At 44.1% G+C, this 19,659-nt stretch overlaps 1 protein-coding gene across 3 annotated transcripts in view; it reads left to right on the top strand.

Annotated features, from left to right (window-relative positions):
* LOC133108765 (HMG box transcription factor BBX-like) overlaps positions 1 to 19,659 on the top strand; it is a 34,861-nt gene that overhangs the window by 9,082 nt on the left and 6,120 nt on the right. For 2 of the 3 annotated variants that reach the window (XM_061218502.1, XM_061218503.1), the window contains exons 3-16: positions 5,664 to 5,832; positions 6,485 to 6,760; positions 8,173 to 8,371; positions 8,994 to 9,061; positions 11,413 to 11,490; positions 12,962 to 13,039; positions 13,532 to 13,612; positions 13,958 to 14,032; positions 14,779 to 15,589; positions 15,947 to 16,085; positions 17,311 to 17,459; positions 17,843 to 17,932; positions 18,465 to 18,680; positions 19,138 to 19,336. In XM_061218502.1, the coding sequence (XP_061074486.1) occupies positions 5,674 to 5,832; positions 6,485 to 6,760; positions 8,173 to 8,371; positions 8,994 to 9,061; positions 11,413 to 11,490; positions 12,962 to 13,039; positions 13,532 to 13,612; positions 13,958 to 14,032; positions 14,779 to 15,589; positions 15,947 to 16,085; positions 17,311 to 17,459; positions 17,843 to 17,932; positions 18,465 to 18,680; positions 19,138 to 19,336 (2,618 nt within the window). In that variant the 5' untranslated portion in view covers positions 5,664 to 5,673. The remainder of the gene's footprint in view (positions 1 to 5,663; positions 5,833 to 6,484; positions 6,761 to 8,172; positions 8,372 to 8,993; positions 9,062 to 11,412; positions 11,491 to 12,961; positions 13,040 to 13,531; positions 13,613 to 13,957; positions 14,033 to 14,778; positions 15,590 to 15,946; positions 16,086 to 17,310; positions 17,460 to 17,842; positions 17,933 to 18,464; positions 18,681 to 19,137; positions 19,337 to 19,659) is intronic. The other variant, XM_061218504.1, reaches the window with a different exon arrangement.

The following is a 19,659-nucleotide window of genomic DNA, read 5'->3' as shown; positions in this document are numbered from 1 at the left end:
CAAAAATTGAAGCGGGTCTGAATACTTTCAATTTGCACCTCTATGAAATATTCTTGGATAAGCTGAATTCTGAATTCTGAAGATTCATCCAGATCAGCATGTCATGACTGGCTAAATTCAATTTGACACACACGGCACTGTAATGTATGAGTGTGGCAGGAGAAGCCTTTTATTTACAAGTGTACGCACTTGAAAGGACCATAGTGCATTATAGCCAAGTGCTCTTGACTAATTTGTATGATTGTAGAGGAAGCTTTAATTGAAACAAGGTGTATGATGGTGTTATGAAAGTGTAATTGGGATGCAATTTCCCGTTTCCAGTCTACCACAGTAGCAGGTGTAATTGTAGGGGATGCTACAATTAATTGGACTATGAAGAAGCAATCATAAGTCTTTCACTGAAAAATGTATCAGCTTTTGTTTTTTGACTGATCTAGTGCATCTACTTGGATCAAGATCAGAGCTCTCTCTTTGGTGAATAAATCCAGAACCCTGACATTAGTCTTCATTTCTGAGCAATACTATATACATTTTGCATATACAGTCAGAATTATTTTTATTTTTTTATAGCTAGATGCAGTAACAAGCCATAAAAAAATCACATCCTTTTTATATTTAATAAATATCTGTACTTTATAGGTACAGGATTAATAAAACAACTGTCATGACCATAGTTTAGTTTAGTTTAGTCATAGTTTTTTTATTATATCAAGGATAACTGTATAGTACATTACAGAAAAAGGAACTTTTGTCTAATCATTACAATTCCACGTAATAAGTTGGGTAATTAAGCAAGTGTCAGATAATAAAATAATGTTCAATTTTAAAATAAAGATTTTAAAATCAAGTTTTATCCCCATGAAGAAGATGGCTTTAAGGCATTCCTCGGAAATGTCTGGTATGATTTGTATAGTTTGCACTGGAAAATATAAAATAATAATAATAGTAATAATAATAATAATAATTGAGGTAGGCTCAGATTCATCACCTATTTGTTGCTCACCATAGTCAGCCTTCTTCTTTGATGAAATAATGTTTTAATTACCATCTCTGCTGTCTTCTACCGACCTATAATTATTGTAGAAATGCAATTCTGGGAAACGTTGTCTTTTGTGGAGAATTTGAATGGTGGCTAAATTCCTTACTTGTTCGTACCTTTTTCTGCTGGAAATCTAGGAAGAGCTTTACCCTTGACTGTAATCATTATGTGTTTCAGTTTGGCTGAAGGACCACGTGGAGTTCCTCTTAACCTTGCGTTTAGCCTGAAGGGCAGTCTTATTCTGCCCATTCATAATATCGCTCAAATGCTTGTTATCATAGTATTGCCAATTCACACAAAACTTTATTTAATGTTTAACAGTTTATCAGTTTATCACTGTTGTTTTGGTTAAGATTTAGGTCTAACAGCAAGGGGGCAGCAGACAGTAGAGGCATTCTTCATCAGCTCTATTCTCAAAGTTCAGTGTATAGAGCCCTATTTATTTATTTATTTATTTAAATTCCACATAGGCACATCTAACTAATTAGATCAGAATGAAATAAAAGAAAAATCAAAGAAAATACATACTAGCAAAAAAATAGCCAACACAAATTGCGACAGGCGTTTTACTGTGAAAAGCATACAGAAAGGATTTGGTGGTTACTTCTGTTATTTGAATAAATTACATAATTAAGCATTTGTCAGGTTTCTTTGCATCAGAATTATCACTTTGCAGCAGGGTTGATCAACCCTGTTCCTGGAGATGTACTACCCTGTAAGTTTTCACTCAAGTAGGGCTTGTACCAAATTTTTTAATACATTTGGTACAAAATCTTGTAATAAATTTGGTACTTCTAATTAGCAGCTCAACAATATCTCTAGCTGTTGAACGAGTTGTGCTTGCAAGATTCCCAGTCAACTAGTCATAGAGCTAGGATACACATTTCTGTACACCAGCATTGCCCCATATATCATGTGGGGGGATGGGAAAGTCTACCCCAAAGAGCTGAGAGCCGGTCTGAAATGTGTAATTCAGTGTGTTGTCCGTGTGGACTGCACGTCTGATTAAGTCGCTCACGCGAGAACTCCCTCGTCGCATCACACCGATTTGAATAATGAAGGTGTGAAGTAGTAAACGCGGGAGAGGGCCGGAGATGTAAATGAATTAATGGGGTCTGGAGACAGGACTGCGGTGTTTCCGGTGGAGGGAGTTGTGCGTGCAGTGCAGCAGTTGCAATGGTGCAGCAGAACACTGTTTCTGGTTTTGAGTGCAGGATTGGTTGTACTTGAACATGGTTCTAATCCCGGTGTAGCCACAATAAGATCTGCACAGGCCCTTAACCCTGCATTGCTCCAGGGGAGGATTGTCTCCTTAGTCTAATCAACTGTACGTCGCTCTGGATAAGAGCGTCTGCCAAATGCCAATAATGTACAGTTCAATTTAGGTAAAGTGTATGGTTCAGACATTAAATGCAAACATACAGTATCGGGACAATAGCTCACGTGTTTGTGTTTTGTGAGATTTTAAATGTTACTGTGTGAGATAAATGTTACAGTATACTGCCAAGTACTGGACAAGGTTTTGTGTGATTGGATGTCTAATTATTTTACCTGAGCTTCAGTGTGCTGGAGTAAACCTTTTAACCTGTTGAGGAAGTAGAGCCATTACCTTTAGGTAAAGGGCTCATATCCCCTTATTGTGTGTAACTATAGTGACAGGCTCATGTGTTTATTTATCAGACAAATTTGATCTGTAGCACATACAATTCGGCTCATCAAATATTCAGTGTTCAAGTTGATCAAGGTTCTTCCTTACTACCGGTACCATAAGTTCGCCAAATGACTGAACTAGTTGTCATCGGTGAGAGGGACTATCCCTTCGTCCACTCTGTGCTGTGATTAGCTCTTTGCGTTCGCTCTCTCATGTAAATCTGTGCACTGTAGAGTGTAAAATAGTTGCTCATCTCACATACAGCGTGCAGCAAGGCTTCATCTGTAATGCTCCAAGCCTGCAGTTTTGGGTTGTGCAGCAAAAAAAGTAAATAAGTCATAAGTAATTTTTTAGTAATAGTAATTTCAACTTAAATTATTACTTCTATTACTTTTTTGCTAAATAAGACAAAAATTGCCAATGAGGTGCACCAATTTGGCTCTGTTCTAGGTTTGCCAATGGGGTCAGAAAATGTCACTTGTCAAGCAAGCAGTAATTTAAAACAAGCTAATATTTTATTTTATGTCTCATTATAAGACTGAAACTCTTGTTAAGACAATTTTTTTGCAGTGCAAGCATATTGTCCATTACATTCTATGAGTCCTCATAACGCCTATTGTTGCACCAGGCAGTCTCTACTTTTACCAAAGAGCTGGTTGTTGAGAGGGTGACAAATGTGGGCGGAAATTGGGGTAGCTAGAGGCACTGGATAGTAACGCACTTTTTGGCAGACCTCAGCTGCGACACACCCCATTTTATTTTCACAAGACGAAGCGTAATTTGTCAGCTTTCCTTGTGCACTGTCAGAATCATCGCATTGTCAAAAGATCTGCCCTCGGTTAATCTCTTACATGCAATTAACCTTGGCATTTGGCTGCCGTTCAGATTAATTGCGTTGTTGCCACCGCGTTCGTGAAATGGTGGCTCTCGTTCATTATCTCCAGCGCATTCCTAGCCGAAGCACATTGACACAATTGCAAACGCGATTTCTTTACGGCGGGAAGTGAACCGTGCGCATTAAAAAGCTGTATCAATGGCGGTGTTCCCTCCCCACCCCTTACTTAGCCCTGGCACTTTACCGTCCTGATAAACAGCCGAGACCGTCCCCGTCGTTGACTCTCTGTCCCGCTGGTGTGCTGATTTGCCAATTAAACCAGGATTCATGGAGCGTGCAGCACTCTACAGATGTAGTCATTACTTAGCACACACATTTTGACGAGGGGAAAACGCAGGGATCGGTTTCAGTAATGTGAGTCTGAAGAAGAGCGAACGCCGTCTTCTTACCGGCTTTGCTAGTTGCCATTTAAAACTCAATCAAATCTAAGTTTTCCCAACGTTTCCAGTTCCTGAGATGAGACTTGAACACCGGTTTGAAGTGATGTTAGGAACACTGCAGGAAATATTTTATTAATATTCGGTTTTCTCATTTAGAAAATAATTTGAATTGTGTTAACATACAGTGCCCTCCATAACGTTTGGGACAATCATTTATTTATTTGCGTCTGTCTCCACAATTTGAGATTTGTAATAAATAAATAAATCACGTGGTTAAAGTGCAAATTGTCTCATTTTAATAAAGGGCATTAAATGGGCCATAAAATAATGCCCCATTTCAGGGCACCATAATGTTTGGGACACAGCAATGTTATGTAAATGAAAGTCACTGTTAGTCATCTTCAGTCAGCCTATTTTGTTGCATTTCCTTTGCATGCTGCTTGAAGTCAGCGATTCTTGGACTCATCACCCATTGCTGGGTGTCTTCTCTGGTGATGCTCTGCCAGGCCTGTATTGCAGCCATGTTTAGCTCATGCATGTTTTGGGGGCTAATCCTTTTAGGTTTTCTCTTCAGAAGGACATGTTGAATTCAGACCAGATTGATCATTTCCAAAGGTGATTGGAAGACTAGGAGGCTGAGAGCTCTCTTATACCTGCATTAAGGCAATTAAACACACCTGAGCAATTACAAACACCTGTGAAGCCATGTGTCCCAATCGTTATGGTGCCCTGAAATGTATAAACACTACTGTACAAAAATGTATACAAAATACCCTTTAATAAAATCTTTAAATACATTTAATTATATGATCTGCGGAAAATCAAGCCATAATGGGTATTTGTCTCAAATATTATGGAGGGCACTGTATGTATATTTTCAATACTCCCATCCAAAACATTCAGAGAATATCATTACCATTAACTTGTGTTTCTCATGACAAAATTATCACCATTATGCAATCTTATCTATGTGTATGTGACATGGATAACACATTCTTTGACCTTGATTTCATTATTGGAGCAAAAAGTGTGTTGTAAATAGATTTGGGTAATATTCTTGTCATAATCTCAATGAAATGGGGAATCTTACCGGAATGTTCCCTGGTGTTCTTGAAGTGTTCCTTGTTATCAAAGTATTGTGAACTGATTGCTCAAAGTAGACCTTGCTGTGGAGGATTCTGGTGCGAGGTCATTTGAAACTGGTGATGGATTTTAACCTCCTTTTATGCAAAGCCTACACTACAAGGGACATTCAATAAAAATAAAATAAAAATTAAACAAAGAATATTTTTGAAAATATTTTCACAGCAACATGTTTTTTGTCATCCAAGCACCTATATGCTTGGGGGGCGACATGGCTCTGGCAGTAAGAGCAGTCGGAGGGTTGCCGGTTCGTTCCCCCGCCCGGGCTATTTCAAAGTGTCCCTGAGCAAGACACCCAACACCTAAATGCTCCTGACGAGCTGGTTGGTGCCTTGCATGGCAGCCAATCACCGTCGGTGTGTGAGTGGGTGAATGAGAAGCATCAATTGTACAGCGCTTTGGATACAGGCACTATATAAATATCTACCATATATATGTGGAAAAAGTTTTAAGATTCAGCATTTTTCTGCTGGGTGTCATGAGGTCAAAGGAGACCTATAGGAGTAGTTTTGGAGCAGTCTGACCTCTCCTCTGCTCCCTCCACCACCCCCTCAGATTCTGCATCATGAAGGCGGGAGGACGGGGGGCGGAGCCGCCCGTGGAGGGAGAGGTGAGTGGCAAGCGGCCGAAGCGCAAGTGTCTGCAGTGGCACCCGCTCCTGTCCAAGAAGACCCTGGACTTCTCCGAGGACGAAGAGGAGGATGATGAGGAGGAGCTAGAGAAGGTCAGTGGCCGAGATTGGCAGGGTAATGTTTGGGGTCTTCGTACTCATAATAATAGTGCAATATCGTATGTACTGAAGGGGGTATAGATGCTATTTTGATGCACTGAGTGAGCTATTATATAAATTTGAGTGCATTGATCTGAATGCAATTTCATAGTCTCTTTTTTGCTGAAGATAGTATCATTCATTCATTTGGTGGGGAAACTAATGATGCAAGTGTGTTTAGAAGACGATTAATTTCTGATTGAAAGAAGACAAATTATACGCATAATTTGCCATAACCTACACAGGTAAACGTTATGATGCAGTCAAAACAAGAGGAAATTATGGTGCAGATGTGTTATAAACAGAAAAAGAGCAAGGGGAAATCTTAAACAAAAACAATGGCCTTTCTGTGCTTCACTGCAATCTGTAATCTTGCTACACAGTAATCCCCTTTGAACTAACTACTAAAAGATAACCTTTCCGTAGCTGAAATGAAAGATAATCATTTTAAAGCAAATCTAGCTGAAGAACTACCCAAGCAAGGCAATCTAGCTAAAGACAATCTTTCCGAAGCTGTAGCTAAAGATACTCAGTGAAGGAGGAGCTGTGTTTGGGGGTCTGAAGCCTGACCGTGCCCCCCCCCCCCCCCCATCCCCCATCCCCCCAGCAGCCCCCGTCACTCTGTGGAAAGAGCCAGAGCAAGGAGGCTGAGGGCGGGGTTGGGACAGAGGAAGAGGAGGATGAGGTGGAGGAGGAAGACTCTTCGGAGCAGCGTGCCCGGCGTCCCATGAACGCCTTCCTCCTGTTCTGCAAGAGGCACCGCTCCCTGGTGCGGCAGGAGCACCCCCGCCTCGACAACCGCGGGGCCACCAAGATCCTGGCCGACTGGTGGGCCGTCCTGGAGCCCCAGGAGAAGCAGAAGTACACGGACATGGCCAAGGAGGTACCGCCGTTCACCGCCAAGCCGCCAGTATCTTTACAGTCCTGGAGCATTTTTTTGTTGACTTATTTTAGCATTTTTTCTGTGTAATTCCTCTTTAAGCAAAATGTGCAACTGCATAATTGTTGTAGGTGATGAGCAGGGACACAACAAAAGACTACATTACAGTTGGCTAGCCTAAAGACACGATAAAAATGCCAATAAATCAAGGTATCCAGGCTGAAGTATTTTTTATTTTTTAAAGAATGGCAATATTCTCTACTGCTATTGGCTGGTTTGGTATGTAATGCTGCTTGTACTCAGGTTTTAGTCTGTGGCCACTGTGAGTTCATCACACCGAACACTAGAGCCAAGTCCCTGAATGGGGGGTCTGGATTTGTAGCTTTAAATGAAAAGCTTGCATAAAACAAAATGTACTGGAAATGCTTTATGTGCCTATATTCCAGATGGCTGCTTTCAGTTGTACTGTATATCCTAAATCAGCACTTCTCGCAATTACAATGAACACTATGCTCACACTCAGTTAAGAACATTCTAAACGCGTATTTGTGATCTTACACCTGAAAGGGTTAAGAGCTGGTATCAGTGAGAGGGTGCCATGCTCACTCGTGCTGTGAGAATCGTGTTGTGGATGATACAATATAACACTCCTATTTCAAAAGCAGTAAGGAACAGAATCCATCCATGTTTTTTTTGTCTGAGGTAATTGCCGTTTTAGAGATTTTCTTTAATGCTTCAGGCTGCTGTTTTGATTTGCTTCGGTGTTTGTCAGGCCGCAGACTGCCTCGTTCCCATGTTAGATTATGGGATTATGGGAGCGGCTGTCAGGCAGGGGCGGAGCCCTGTTAGATAGTGTTTAGGGAAAGGCTAACCCATGATGTAGAGGAATGGACCTCAATGCAGTAGATACTTGGTACTGGATAACCTTCTGGTTTGTTGCACATTTTGCACAAGGTTTGAACAGTGGTGTCGGTAAAAGTACAACTTGTTCACTTTTGCTTTCCCTTTGCTTTTGTCAGTGAGCGATGTACGGGGTGCTGATTGAGGCTGGCTTTGATGTGTTGTTACAAATCTCACCTGCTGGAGATTGTGCCCTGACTATGGCTTTGCTTTATGATATTTTTATTATTTTTATTTTATTTTAAAGAGAGTCTTGGACAGAGATCCATTTGCCATTTTTACCTTCTGCAGGGATTACTTATCATATATCATGGTTCAGATTGTGCTATAAATCCCTTTGGAATTAATATATTATTTTAATCTGAGAAAGGAAAATATCTAAAAAGTATGATGAGCCCTAAGAATCAGCGATGGGATATCATCTTAAGAGAAAACTTGACGTATACGCTCAAGGCAGATGTAAACGGCTGCAAACTGAATCTGAATTACTGTTTTGTTCTCGCTCCGTCTCCCAGTACAAGGATGCTTTCATGAAGGCCAACCCGGGGTACAAATGGTGCCCCCCATCCAACAAGTCCATGAAGGCCCCTTCCTCTTGCGCCGGCTCCCGCAAGAAGGCCTGGCCGTTCCCTTCTGAGGTGCCCAAGGACTGCGCTGCTTCCAAGAAGCTGGCCAAGGCCGAGAGCGTCCCGCAGATCCACTTCTCCATGGCGGGTAGGGATGTATTTTCTTTTTTTAACAAGGGACAGTGCACGTGAATCAACATTTTCTGTTTCCATATCAATTTAGATGAGCTCATTTTCATCTGTAGTCCCTAACCTGCATGTCTTTGGACTGAGGAAACCCATGGGGAGAACATGCTAACCCCACACAGACATGGGGAGAACATGCGAAATAACCCCACACAGACACGGGGAGAACATGCACACTCCACACAGACACGAGGGGAACATGCTAACCACACAGACACAGGGAGAACATGCACACTCCACACAGACACGGGGGAGAACATGCTAACCCCACACAGACACGGGGAGAACATGCTAACTCCACACAGACACGGGGAGAACATGCTAACTCCACACAGACACGGGGAGAACATGCTAACTCCACACAGACACGGGGAGAACATGCTAACTCCACACAGACACGGGGAGAACACGCTAACTCCACACAGACACGGGGGAGAACAAGCTAACCCCACACAGAAAGGCCTGGGTGGGGCTCAAACCCAGGACCTTCTTGTTGTGAGGCAGTGTTGCGGCAGGAAGCAGAACGCACCCTCTTCCTGCACAAGTCTCCGCTTCACTGATCTGGTTTCACTGTGCTTCTGCAGATCCTACCAAGATGGGGGGGCTGAGCATGCTGCTGCTGGCCGGGGAGCACGCCCTGACAGCCCGTGAGGTGAGCGTAGCATTACGACAACCCCCCCCCCACACCCCCAAACAAACTCCACCCTGTCAGTGTCATTTTGCACCTTCTCGAATTGTTCTTTTAGTGTGTAAACCAAGCGGCCAAAAAACCAGGCTCGTAGCTCTCTCCCTGGTCTTCTTCCTGTCCGGTGGGCTCTGGTAGGTTTTTTGCCCACCCCAAGTCAACGGTAACAACACCATCAAAATGCAAAGTCAGTCATTTTTTTCCTACAAGAAAATGTTGTTGTAAATAGGTGTTTTTCTTTGTCTAATGTCTCCCCATGTGCCGATTTGTTAAATTGTGTTATCTGGACAATATTTTAATGTTTGGTGAACGAATCAGGGGCAGTTGCATCACTGCTGAGTCTTGATCTCACACACTTTGTGGATGACCCGGACTGGTAGGGACTTCATGCCCATAGATGTATGGGTCCCGCTTTTCCCTACTCCTCAGTCTCTGGCTTCAGTTTGTACAACACAGCAGGATGAAAACTGCATGGTTTAAATGCTTTTCACAAGCCCATAGAAAGTCAGTGGGTGATATCACAGACACTTGGTCCATATCTTTTCCATAGTCTCTGACCAAGTGCATAGTTCTTCTGGTTATCAGAACATTTATTTGGATTATTCTATGTACTGGTTCTGTTTTAATATACAGTGGCTTCAGAAAGGATTTAGACCCCTTCACTTTTTGCAGACTTTATTGCATCCCCATAGCATGATGCTGCCCCCACCATGCTTCACCGTAGGGATGGTATTAGCCAGGTGATGAGCAGTGCCTGGTGTTAGACAGCGGCAGACATAGTGCTTGGACCTGAGGATCTTTTTCCTCATGCTCTCAGAGTCCTTTAAATGCCGTTTGGCAAACTCCAAGCCGGCTGTCATATACCTTTTACTCAAGAGTGGCTTCCGTCTAGCCACTCTACCATAAAGGCCTGATTGATGGAGTGCTGCTGAGATGGTCGTCTTTCCGGCAGGTTCTCCCATCTCTGCTGAGGTGTAATATTCATAAATTATAAGTATTTCCCAGGGCCTAATTTTCATAGTGTTGTGTTTGTAACCTCGATGAGCACCAGTAGATTTCTGCAAGTCACCATATTGTGTCATTTAACATAATTTGGACAAAAGAAAAATAATCTAGATAATACCTTTTAGTACATGGACCGTGGAAAGTAAATAATAAGAGGGTTAATGAATAAAAAATTTGAATCTTAATTTTATTCTATCTGCATATATTCTTTCTTAATATATGCTTCCTACAATCTGTATGCAGTGATAATAAATGAGTTATGAATCTCACAATTCAGCATGCGTTATAGAGCCTTGAGGTGTGATATAGGACTTAGGAAGGAACTCACATGTTAAACTATGTGACAGTCAGTGACCAGCACTGAGATGGTCACTGTGGTTGGCTGAATTTCTGCGTGGGTTCGCTGCCTGAACTGAAGGTGTGTTTGCATGAGACTCATTCCAATCCATTTTTTTTCTCCTTCTTTTTCTTTCCCATGCTCCTTTTTCTACTTCTTGCTTCACCCATCGGGAGAGGCTTGAAAAAAGTGTAGAAGGGGGAAAACCTGAATTAGGCAAATTGAATGTCCTTGCTCCTCCCAACATCCTGTTCGTCAATTACAGACGTGGAAAATTAGGAGAGGTGGATCCATATTATACGTCATATCCGATCATTTATACATCATGCTTTCCAGAAAAATTAACTTCCACAAAGAATACATTTCCTTGTCCACCCCTCCACACGGCTGCCCCTCCACCCAGCCACCCCTCCACACAGCCACCCCTCTACACGGCCGCCCCTCCACACCCTGCCGCCCCTCCACACCCTGCCGCCCCTCCACACGGCCGCCCCTCCACCCTGCCGCCCCTCCACACGGCCGCCCCTCCACACGGCCGCCCCTCCACACGGCCGCCCCTCCACACCCGGCCACAGACGGCCGGCGCGGGGTGGGTCCGTCACCGGTTGCGCCGCACTTAGAGGCAGGCCGCGTCACGGCGAGCTCCCGATTACCGCCGTCGTGCACTCCGAGACCACCGCAGCTGCGAGTTCCGCTAATCCTCCTCGAATTCCATTTGCTCGCCTCAAATTGACCCTAATTGCCTCGACCGGCGCGATCGTATCATAACAGAGAACCGCGGGGGGTCGGTGTAAAACAGCGAGCGGAGAAGTCGTCTCAGGCCTTGTAAAACGGCAGAGCAACAGCTGCTGCTGTAAAATGGCTGCTTCGTTTATGAGCGGCAATGTTTATAGTGATTCAGGAAGGAAAACATGGCCTCCTCCTTAATGGAATAGGATGTAATAATTCTGATGAACTGTGCTCTTTCTTGTTTTAGATCTCCTCAAAAAAGGCCCCTTTGGCTACGGACTCCACCAAGCAGACTGGGAGGTCAGACTTGGGCCAGTTAGCTGAGGTGAGAAGGTCAGATAAAAAAATGTGGTATTACAACATTTCAACACTGAATGGAATTCCAGCGGTAGATTTTCTGAAGCATTTTTGCTTTCATCCTGATTTCTGTTCTTCTCCCGAGGGCGATTTCCTCCCACCCCCATTATCTTTCAAGTTTTGATAAAATCTGTATAGGAGCTGGGTGGATAGTTTGTAGAACAGTACACACTTCTACTATAGAGTCTCTTATACAGTGTTCAGGTGACACAGTCGTAGTGCTACTCAACCCGCAGTGTCTGCTGGTATCTACCGTGCGCTACCCCACCTGATTTCACCTGCTTGGTTCCGATAATAAGCTCATTAGTAAAATCGGGTGGTGTAGCGCACGGCTGAAGCAAATGCCTGCAGACACTGCAGCCTGCAGGGCGTGAAGTTGAGTCCCGCTGCTGTGCTGACTGGAGGCATAATTGTTGTGAAAAACGGTTCAAAATGGTTGAAATTCAAATTCGGTTTTTTAAAATCAGATTCATTCATCATTCATTGAATCTGGCAATGAAATTAGTTTTTGATTCCCTCCTACTACGCTTGGGCAGTCAGAAATGAGTGAATCAATGAGGTAAATCATAGATAACGGAATTTGATGCGCGCATGTGGCAGTTGTGGTTTGAACACTCAGCTTGCATTCATTTTAACATTGTTGCTTTGCGTATGTCAGTTGCGATGTTGCCTCTATGATCTCAAAGTCAGTAAATATGACAGAATTTTAAGTAGGGATTTCCTGAAAAGCTTGTTTTGGCTTTATTTAGTCTTTTACACTGAGCAGTTCTGTATATTAATTAGGCTTTAGAGGGTGTACATGAATACGACTACTTGAACAGAACATTTTAAAAGGCTAATTGATCACTAATTGGTCTGGTTAAAGAACCCCAGCTGAATATGAAGCGAGCTCCACTGGGCCAGATCTGTGCGTAATTTTGAAGGGTTCAATGATGACACAGCTCCTTATTCGTGTTTATGGAATGATGTTTTTTCTGGCTTTAGAACTCTATCACAAATTCAATTTAATTTGGTGTTGCCAGATGATTGAAATTGTTTGGAGGGACATTTGTTCACATTGTGTGCAGTTCAATAAATTTCTCAAATGATTTTGGGGAATTTTCTCCAAAATCTGACCGAGGAGAAATGGAAATGTGGCATTAATAATGAAGCCCAAAACGGTCTAACTGCTTTGACAAAAAGCAAGAACAAAACGTATCTCCTCAGGTCGGGGTCTTGGAATGTGCAGACATATACTGTGAGCTCCATAAGTCCTGGGACAAAGACTTATTTGACTCTGTACTCCACAATTTTAGATTTGTAATCCAGTAATTCGCATGTGGCTAAATGACAGATTTTTATACATTTTGGTACCACAATATAGAAATTGCAGCTCTTTTTGTACATAGTCCCTTTGTGCCATAATAATTCCTGGTGACATGTCTGTGTTCTGTCTCCAGGTTTCCTCTGGGACCCCCCAGCCCACCGCTGTGGACTCGGCCACAGAGGCGAAGGTCTTGCAGGTGGACCCAGCCAAGGTGCGTCTTACTCGGGTAGAGAAAAGTCACATGAAAGGCCTCTGGTATCTTTAATGCTTATGTTTGAGCATTGCTAAAATGTGACCTGCATATTCCATTCTGCAAAAAAACGAAAAATAAGTATTTTGGTCTTATATTTAGACTTAAAATCTTATTTCTAACACATTTTGCTAAAATCTTGCCAATGAGGTGAGACAGTTTTATGTTTTTCAAGATTTGCCAAGGGTCAGAATACAACTCACTTGTCAAGCAAACCGTAAAACCAGCTAATATTTTCTACTTGAGAGAAAAACATTTTAAGTCTTATTTCAAGATTTTAAGATTCATTGTAATGTGATAACCATATAAATGAGAGATTTCAGTTTTTGATTTCTAATCAATTTGACGTGTAATATTTCATATTTAACGACCAGATAGAGACATTTCCGGGATGTTCTCTAGCGTGTAATGTAGCCACACACTGAAGCGCAGTCTCACTTCCCTCATCTGCAGACTTCTTCTGGAACATCACGACTGGGGCCCACTGACCCCACGAAGGCCTGCGTGAGTCCTCCTGTCTTCCGCCCCCCTGAGGTACGCTTTCATCCCCCTCCGCCCATCCAGTCTGGATCTACACTGCTCACTGTGTGTTCAATATTCGAAACAAACAAATGAAATCTTACTTGTAACAATTTTGTATTGAATTTGGTGACACGGTGGCACAGTGGTTAGCACCGATGGTCCCTGTGTGTTCTCCTGTGGTCTCGTGGCTTTCTTCCGGTTACTCCGGTTTCCTCCCGAAATCCAAAAACATGTAGCCCAAGGTCTACAGGTGTAAATTAGCCTCCCTTGCTAACTTTGGTCCATTCATAGAAATGTTATTGCTGTGCATTGACCTTAACAAATAGAAATATGAAATGATCTGGTATTTGTGACCAGGTATCCAGCGGTGCCCAGGCTGCTGTACCTGAAGGCAGGCAGTGTGGACAGTCTGCTCTTTTCCAGCTGGCTGAGGTGAGTGTGGTCTCCATTAAACCTTCACTTGGGCCACAGAGCATACAAGGTTGTAGCTGGACCTGCATTGGACCTGAACCTGCATGGTTTGTGTGACTACCGATCAGTGCATTGTGTGTACTTTGATGAAAGTGATGTAAAAACCTCCCCATGGAGGTTGAATAAGTGTGTACTGTATGTATGTATGTATATGTTTGTGTGTTGATATTCCATGGAGAAGATGTGCTTGATTATGACAAAAATTACATTACATTACATTACATTACGTGGCATTTAGCAGACGCTCTTATCCAGAGCGACGTACAACAAAGTGCAAATAAAACACAAGAACAAGTGCAAAAGTGGACCTGAGAGGACAGTACTGTTCCGAGTCCTAGTGTAAACATACAGAAATTCAGAACCCTTGAAGAGTACAATCAACTTTCAAACTAGCATACCACAGTTGGCAGCTGGCAGCTAGCAGCTAGAATACAACAATATATAATAGATGGCAAAATAAACTCTGCCATCTGCTGGTGATGAGCTGTGTGGCCACATTTTCTGCCTATTCATGTTTTAACATGCTTCAGCCATGATGTAATATTTGCTTGGAATTTTACCTAGGGGAATAAAAAAAACAATACAGATGTATTTTTGCAAAATGAGAATTTAAAATGACATCGATTAGTTGTGACTCACTGCAGTGTAGCCCCGTTGCTAGATTCTTCTCAAGTAGCCATTTTGCTCTGCATGTCTGCACTCTGTAGATGTGTCTGGCGTCGGAGGAGAAGAAGACCGAAACCTCAGCACCACAACCAGGGGGTCAGTCCCCCGCTGCCCCCTCGACAGGCATTGCCACGGAGACGGTCGCTAGGGAACAGGCCGGTGACGCTCGGGGAGCCCCTCTGTCCTCCCCCTCCGTCTCTTCCTGCTCCTCCTCCTCTCTCTCCGCCTCCTCCACCCCAACCAACGACACACCCCCTCCGCTCAGCCAGCCCCACGCCCCGAAGAAGAAGAAGAAGAAGAAGAGGGAAGGGTGCGGTGCCGGAGAGGGCGGAGCCAGCAAGGCCGAGGGCCGGAGCGCGTGCCCCCCCGCCAAGCCCTGCAAGAGGAGCCCGTCCTCGGAGTCCGACCTGGAGAGCCTCATCGACACCATCGACGCCGTCGCCAAGGGGTCCTGGGGCGTCGAGGACGACAGGAAGAAGCCCCTCCCACCCGCAGACCCCAGCTTCACGAAGAGGAAGTCGAGGCCCAAAGCCAGGAAGCCCGTCAAGGCGCAAGAGGAGGAACGGGAAGAGGAGGAGGACCGCAAGCCTGTGGATGCGCACGTGCCCATGGCCTGCCCTGGGTCTGATGGAGAAGGGGAGGAGCCCAACGTGAAGACAGAGCCCTCAGCCGGTGCAGAGGAGGTGCTGGCTCCACCAAGCCCCTTAGCCATGCCCATGAAGAGTGAGGATAAGATGGTCAAATTGGAGAGCTGTGGCTCCAGGAAGTCGGAGAGGACCTGTAAGGGGGCCCTGTACAAGACCCTGGTGTCTGAAGGAATGCTCACCTCACTGAGGGCCAATGTGGACAGAGGTAACCAGTAACTACTGTTATATGTATACACACACACACTCACACACACACAAAACGCAGCAAAGCTGGAGATGAGATGAGATGGGTATGTGCAGTTGTAGAAGAAGGAGATGGATGTCTTCTTATGAAATGGAAATTAATAACCGATTCATACTCCTCTGTGGTTGTAAAGAAAACATTTTTGTGATGTGAAATATGTTCAAGAACTAGAGGCTGAGTGGCCAGGGCAGCAGCTGATTGGCTGCTGGGTTTTTGGTGGGTGTGTGTTCTACAGGAAGTAGATTGTGAGTGGTCAGGGTGGCACAGGTGGTTCCGGCTGATTGGTTGCTGGGTAATGGACGGGTGTGTGTTCTGCAGGAAGAAGAGGCTCTGGCAGAGGGAGTGTCTCAGACGTAGAGGGCAGCTGGCCTGAGGAGAGCTGGACCTTAACTCCGCCAGGAGGCAACAATGGCAAGAAGCTTAAGAAGTCTAAATCAAGAGACGAGCCTGGCCCTGGGTGAGAACCTTAAAAACCATGTCCGTGAAGCCCTGCTCATCACATGCCCATCACGTTACCCCCCCACTTCATCCCTGTCACTTCCCTGTCTCTATTGTGCGCTGGGCATTTGGTTGAAAGGGGAACTTGTGGTATCTTCTGTCACCTACCGAATTTGTGTTTCAGACTTGCGTTTCATGTGTAAAAACCAAACACATAATCTGTATCTTCAGAAGAACATACAAAGTGTTAATGTAATTGGGATATAACGCCTCATTGTGACATTAAAGTGAATGTAGGTTTTTTGATTGGTGCCGAATGTATTGTTTTTTTTAGGTTTCTGAAGTTGCAATATCAATATTTCAGCCATTGCTAAATGCAGGTCATGTTATGTTGTTTGATAGTTACTGTAGTTGAATCTGAACAGCCTCAACTAAACTTCCTGAATCCATTCTCTACTACAGGGGAAAGGGGAGGAATTGTGCATAGTAATGCACTATATGTAATGTAATGTAATGTAGAGCACTGTGCATGTCGTCCTGTCCATTTTCCCATTACATTGTCCCCTTGAGCAAAGCGACCAAACCTGATTGGCTGTATAGCATCTGTAGAAATGGGTGATATGTAAAGCAACCAATCCTGATTAGTTGGTATCTGTACAAATCATTGAGATATATAAGAACTGGACACAGCTTCTACTTATCGGTTCCATGGATTCCTATGGAAGCTGTTCAAGAAGCTAATTCAATGGCTGCCGTGTTTGACTATGGGGCTTTTTGGCACCAGGGAATGCACGCTGGAGCTGTTTTTGGCAGCAGAGAATGCACACTGGGTACCTAAACAGGAAGGGATAAATATAAAAATGTAAAAAAAATCTTCCTCTGTGCAGCAAAAAAAAAAAACCCTGGAGAGTAATTAGGTCAGTCTGAAGAAATTTTAGAATTTAAAAGTACTGTCCAAAATAGTATAAATTGGCCTGGGTGAAGTAGTTTTGAATGGACTTCATTGGGGAAATTAGCTTTTTGGCACCAGAGTGTTAATAAGCTGCAGTACCTTGCGAGCTTCTGGGCCAATGTCAATCCCTGGTCCCCTGGTATAAACGGATGTTCTGTAAAGCAGTCCAACCCGACTGGCCGTATGACATCCGCACACGCGGGCGACGTGTAAGCTCCGGTCTGTGTAAGCTCCAGGCGCAGGCGTCTGCCCTGGCCCAGGCTCAGTCCGGCTGTCCTGTCCTTCACTGCAGTCTCGGGAAGCTGGAGGAGGAGTTTGAGAAGAAGTTCAACAGCCTGCCTCAGTACAGCCCCCTGGCCTTCGACAGGAAGAGCGCCTGCATCACCAAGAGGAAGAAGAGCTGTGAGGAGGAAGATGAAGATCCGCCCGTACCTGTCAGAGGTGAGCCCAGATCTGCTCCATTATCCTACAAACTGCGTTTAGAGGGCAGCCTGTAGCGTAGTGGTTAAGGTGCATGACTGGGACCCGCAAGGTCAGTGGTTCGATCCCCGGTGTAGCCACAATAAGGTCCGCACAGCCGTTGGGCCCTTGAGCAAGGCCCTTAACCCTGCATTGCTCCAGGGGAGGATTGTCTCCCGCGTAGTCTAATCAACTGTAAGTCGCTTTGGATAAAAGCGTCAGCCAAATGACATGTAATGTAGAGCGCTGTCCATGCCATCTCTCCATTTGTCCATTAACCACTTCTTCTGCTGAACGATGTCATGGATGTCACTCAACATAACACGTTTGCTTTCATTTTTTTATTCGCCCCTTTTGTACTGTAGGTTCATCTCCATCTCAGAAAAAGAATTTGTTCCACAAGATTGTTAGCAAGCATAAGCACAGAAAGGAACAGCCCGCTACCATGGAAAAAGGTGAATTGGAGCTTTCAGCACATTTCTTTTATTTCGTTTAATATAATCAAAACTTTTTTCTTACAAGTGTTCCCAACGACCTGGCAAACAAGTGTATATGCATACAAAACTAAGAATATTTCTGCAGTATTTCAGTGCAACATCCTAAATTTAATTCTGCCAATTTGAGATGTAGGAAGTTTAATGTGAGACAAGTAAATACAAAGCACATGCATGCATGCACGCACATACAAGCACACAATTGAAAGCAAACCTCTTTTTTACAGTGGCACCCTGAGGATATAAAAATGTAACAAATGCATTACAATACACTAAAATATCACAGAAGTAGAGCAAACAAGATGAAATTATGCAGATGAAATACCAAATACTTTGAAAAGCAAGTACAAGTTTTTGAATAAACATTAAAGAGAAACCTTTAGTTTTTTTTTGTTGCGACATCCACCCCTCCCATCACCAACCAGTCATTTCCTATCAGAAATCCGGTTGCCACTGCTATCATATGTTTAGATCCCTTTCCTGCCCTCCACAGCCATGCTGGCTCAAACCTCCGCAGCCATGTCAGCTGAAACCCTGCCCGCTCCACATCCAGACCAGACAGCCAAACATGCTGTGCCCTGCCCCGCCCTGTACCCAGAGGGCCAGTCTGGGGCGGAGACGCTGGTGGGCAGCCAGAAGAGGAAGGCGAGGAAGAGGAAGATAACTCACCTGGTGCGCACAGCTGACGGCAGGGTGTCCCCGGCAGAGGGTGAGAGGCTATGCTGTCCCGTTATCCTTCGGGAATTTCAATGACTGTTTGTATGTTTTGGAAAGTAATTAATAAAGTATTATTAATAATTTCCTTACTTTGTAGAAAAAAGTATCTTTTAGGGCAGTGGTCACCAGCCCTGTTTCTGGAGATCTCCCATCCTGTTTTGGAATTCGGTTTTCATTCCAACCATAATTTGGCACACCTGACTTTACCAATTAGCACTCTAGCTGTTGAACAAGGAGTGCTTTGTTAGGGTCGGAGTGAAAATGCACAGGAGGGTAGATTTGCAGGAAAAAGGTTGGTTACCACTGTTTTAGGGTGTGTGTACGCATCCATGTATATATGTGGAACAATGTAATGGAGGAATGTGTGTGAGTGTATTACACACACTCTCTCTCTCACGCACACGTACACAGGTTTGGTTTCAGATTCAGTTTTAGCTTTCCGTCAGCAGGAGACCGAGCCAGAGAGGCACAGAATCAGGAGGAAAAGCCATCGACCCAAAAGAGTTTATGCAACGAAGACCAGTCAGTGCAGCATGAGGCATGCACTGCCACTGCAGTCCCCGCCGACCGGCCCGGTGTGTCCGGCCTCCCCGCGTTTTTCAGTCTGGCCGCACTGGCAGAAGTGGCAGCCATGGAGAACGTGCAACGGTGAGCCACCTCAACCCTGTTCCTTACAACACCTGCTTCGGAATCAACACTCGCCTATATTAATCACAAACAAATATGTTTTAAGTGAAATGTTTTCATTTGCTGGAATCCTCAAAAGACAGGACATTTAATTGATCAGCCCCAATGCTAGCAATAGCCTGCTCTCCATCAAGGTGTATCAGCACAGATCTTTGACAACATGCTACAGCGTGTTCAGTTTGTGCTGAACAAGGCAATCTCATTTATACTCAATTATTTGAATAGCATTAACATGAGACTATTATTAGTTTGATAAATTCATTAAATACTAAATACATTGTATA

Source organism: Conger conger, chromosome 13 (genome assembly GCF_963514075.1).
Source record: "Conger conger chromosome 13, fConCon1.1, whole genome shotgun sequence".
Taxonomy (NCBI): Eukaryota; Metazoa; Chordata; class Actinopteri; order Anguilliformes; family Congridae; genus Conger; species Conger conger.
Note: the sequence above shows the minus strand (reverse complement) of the source record. Positions and strands in the feature narration are given on the sequence as shown.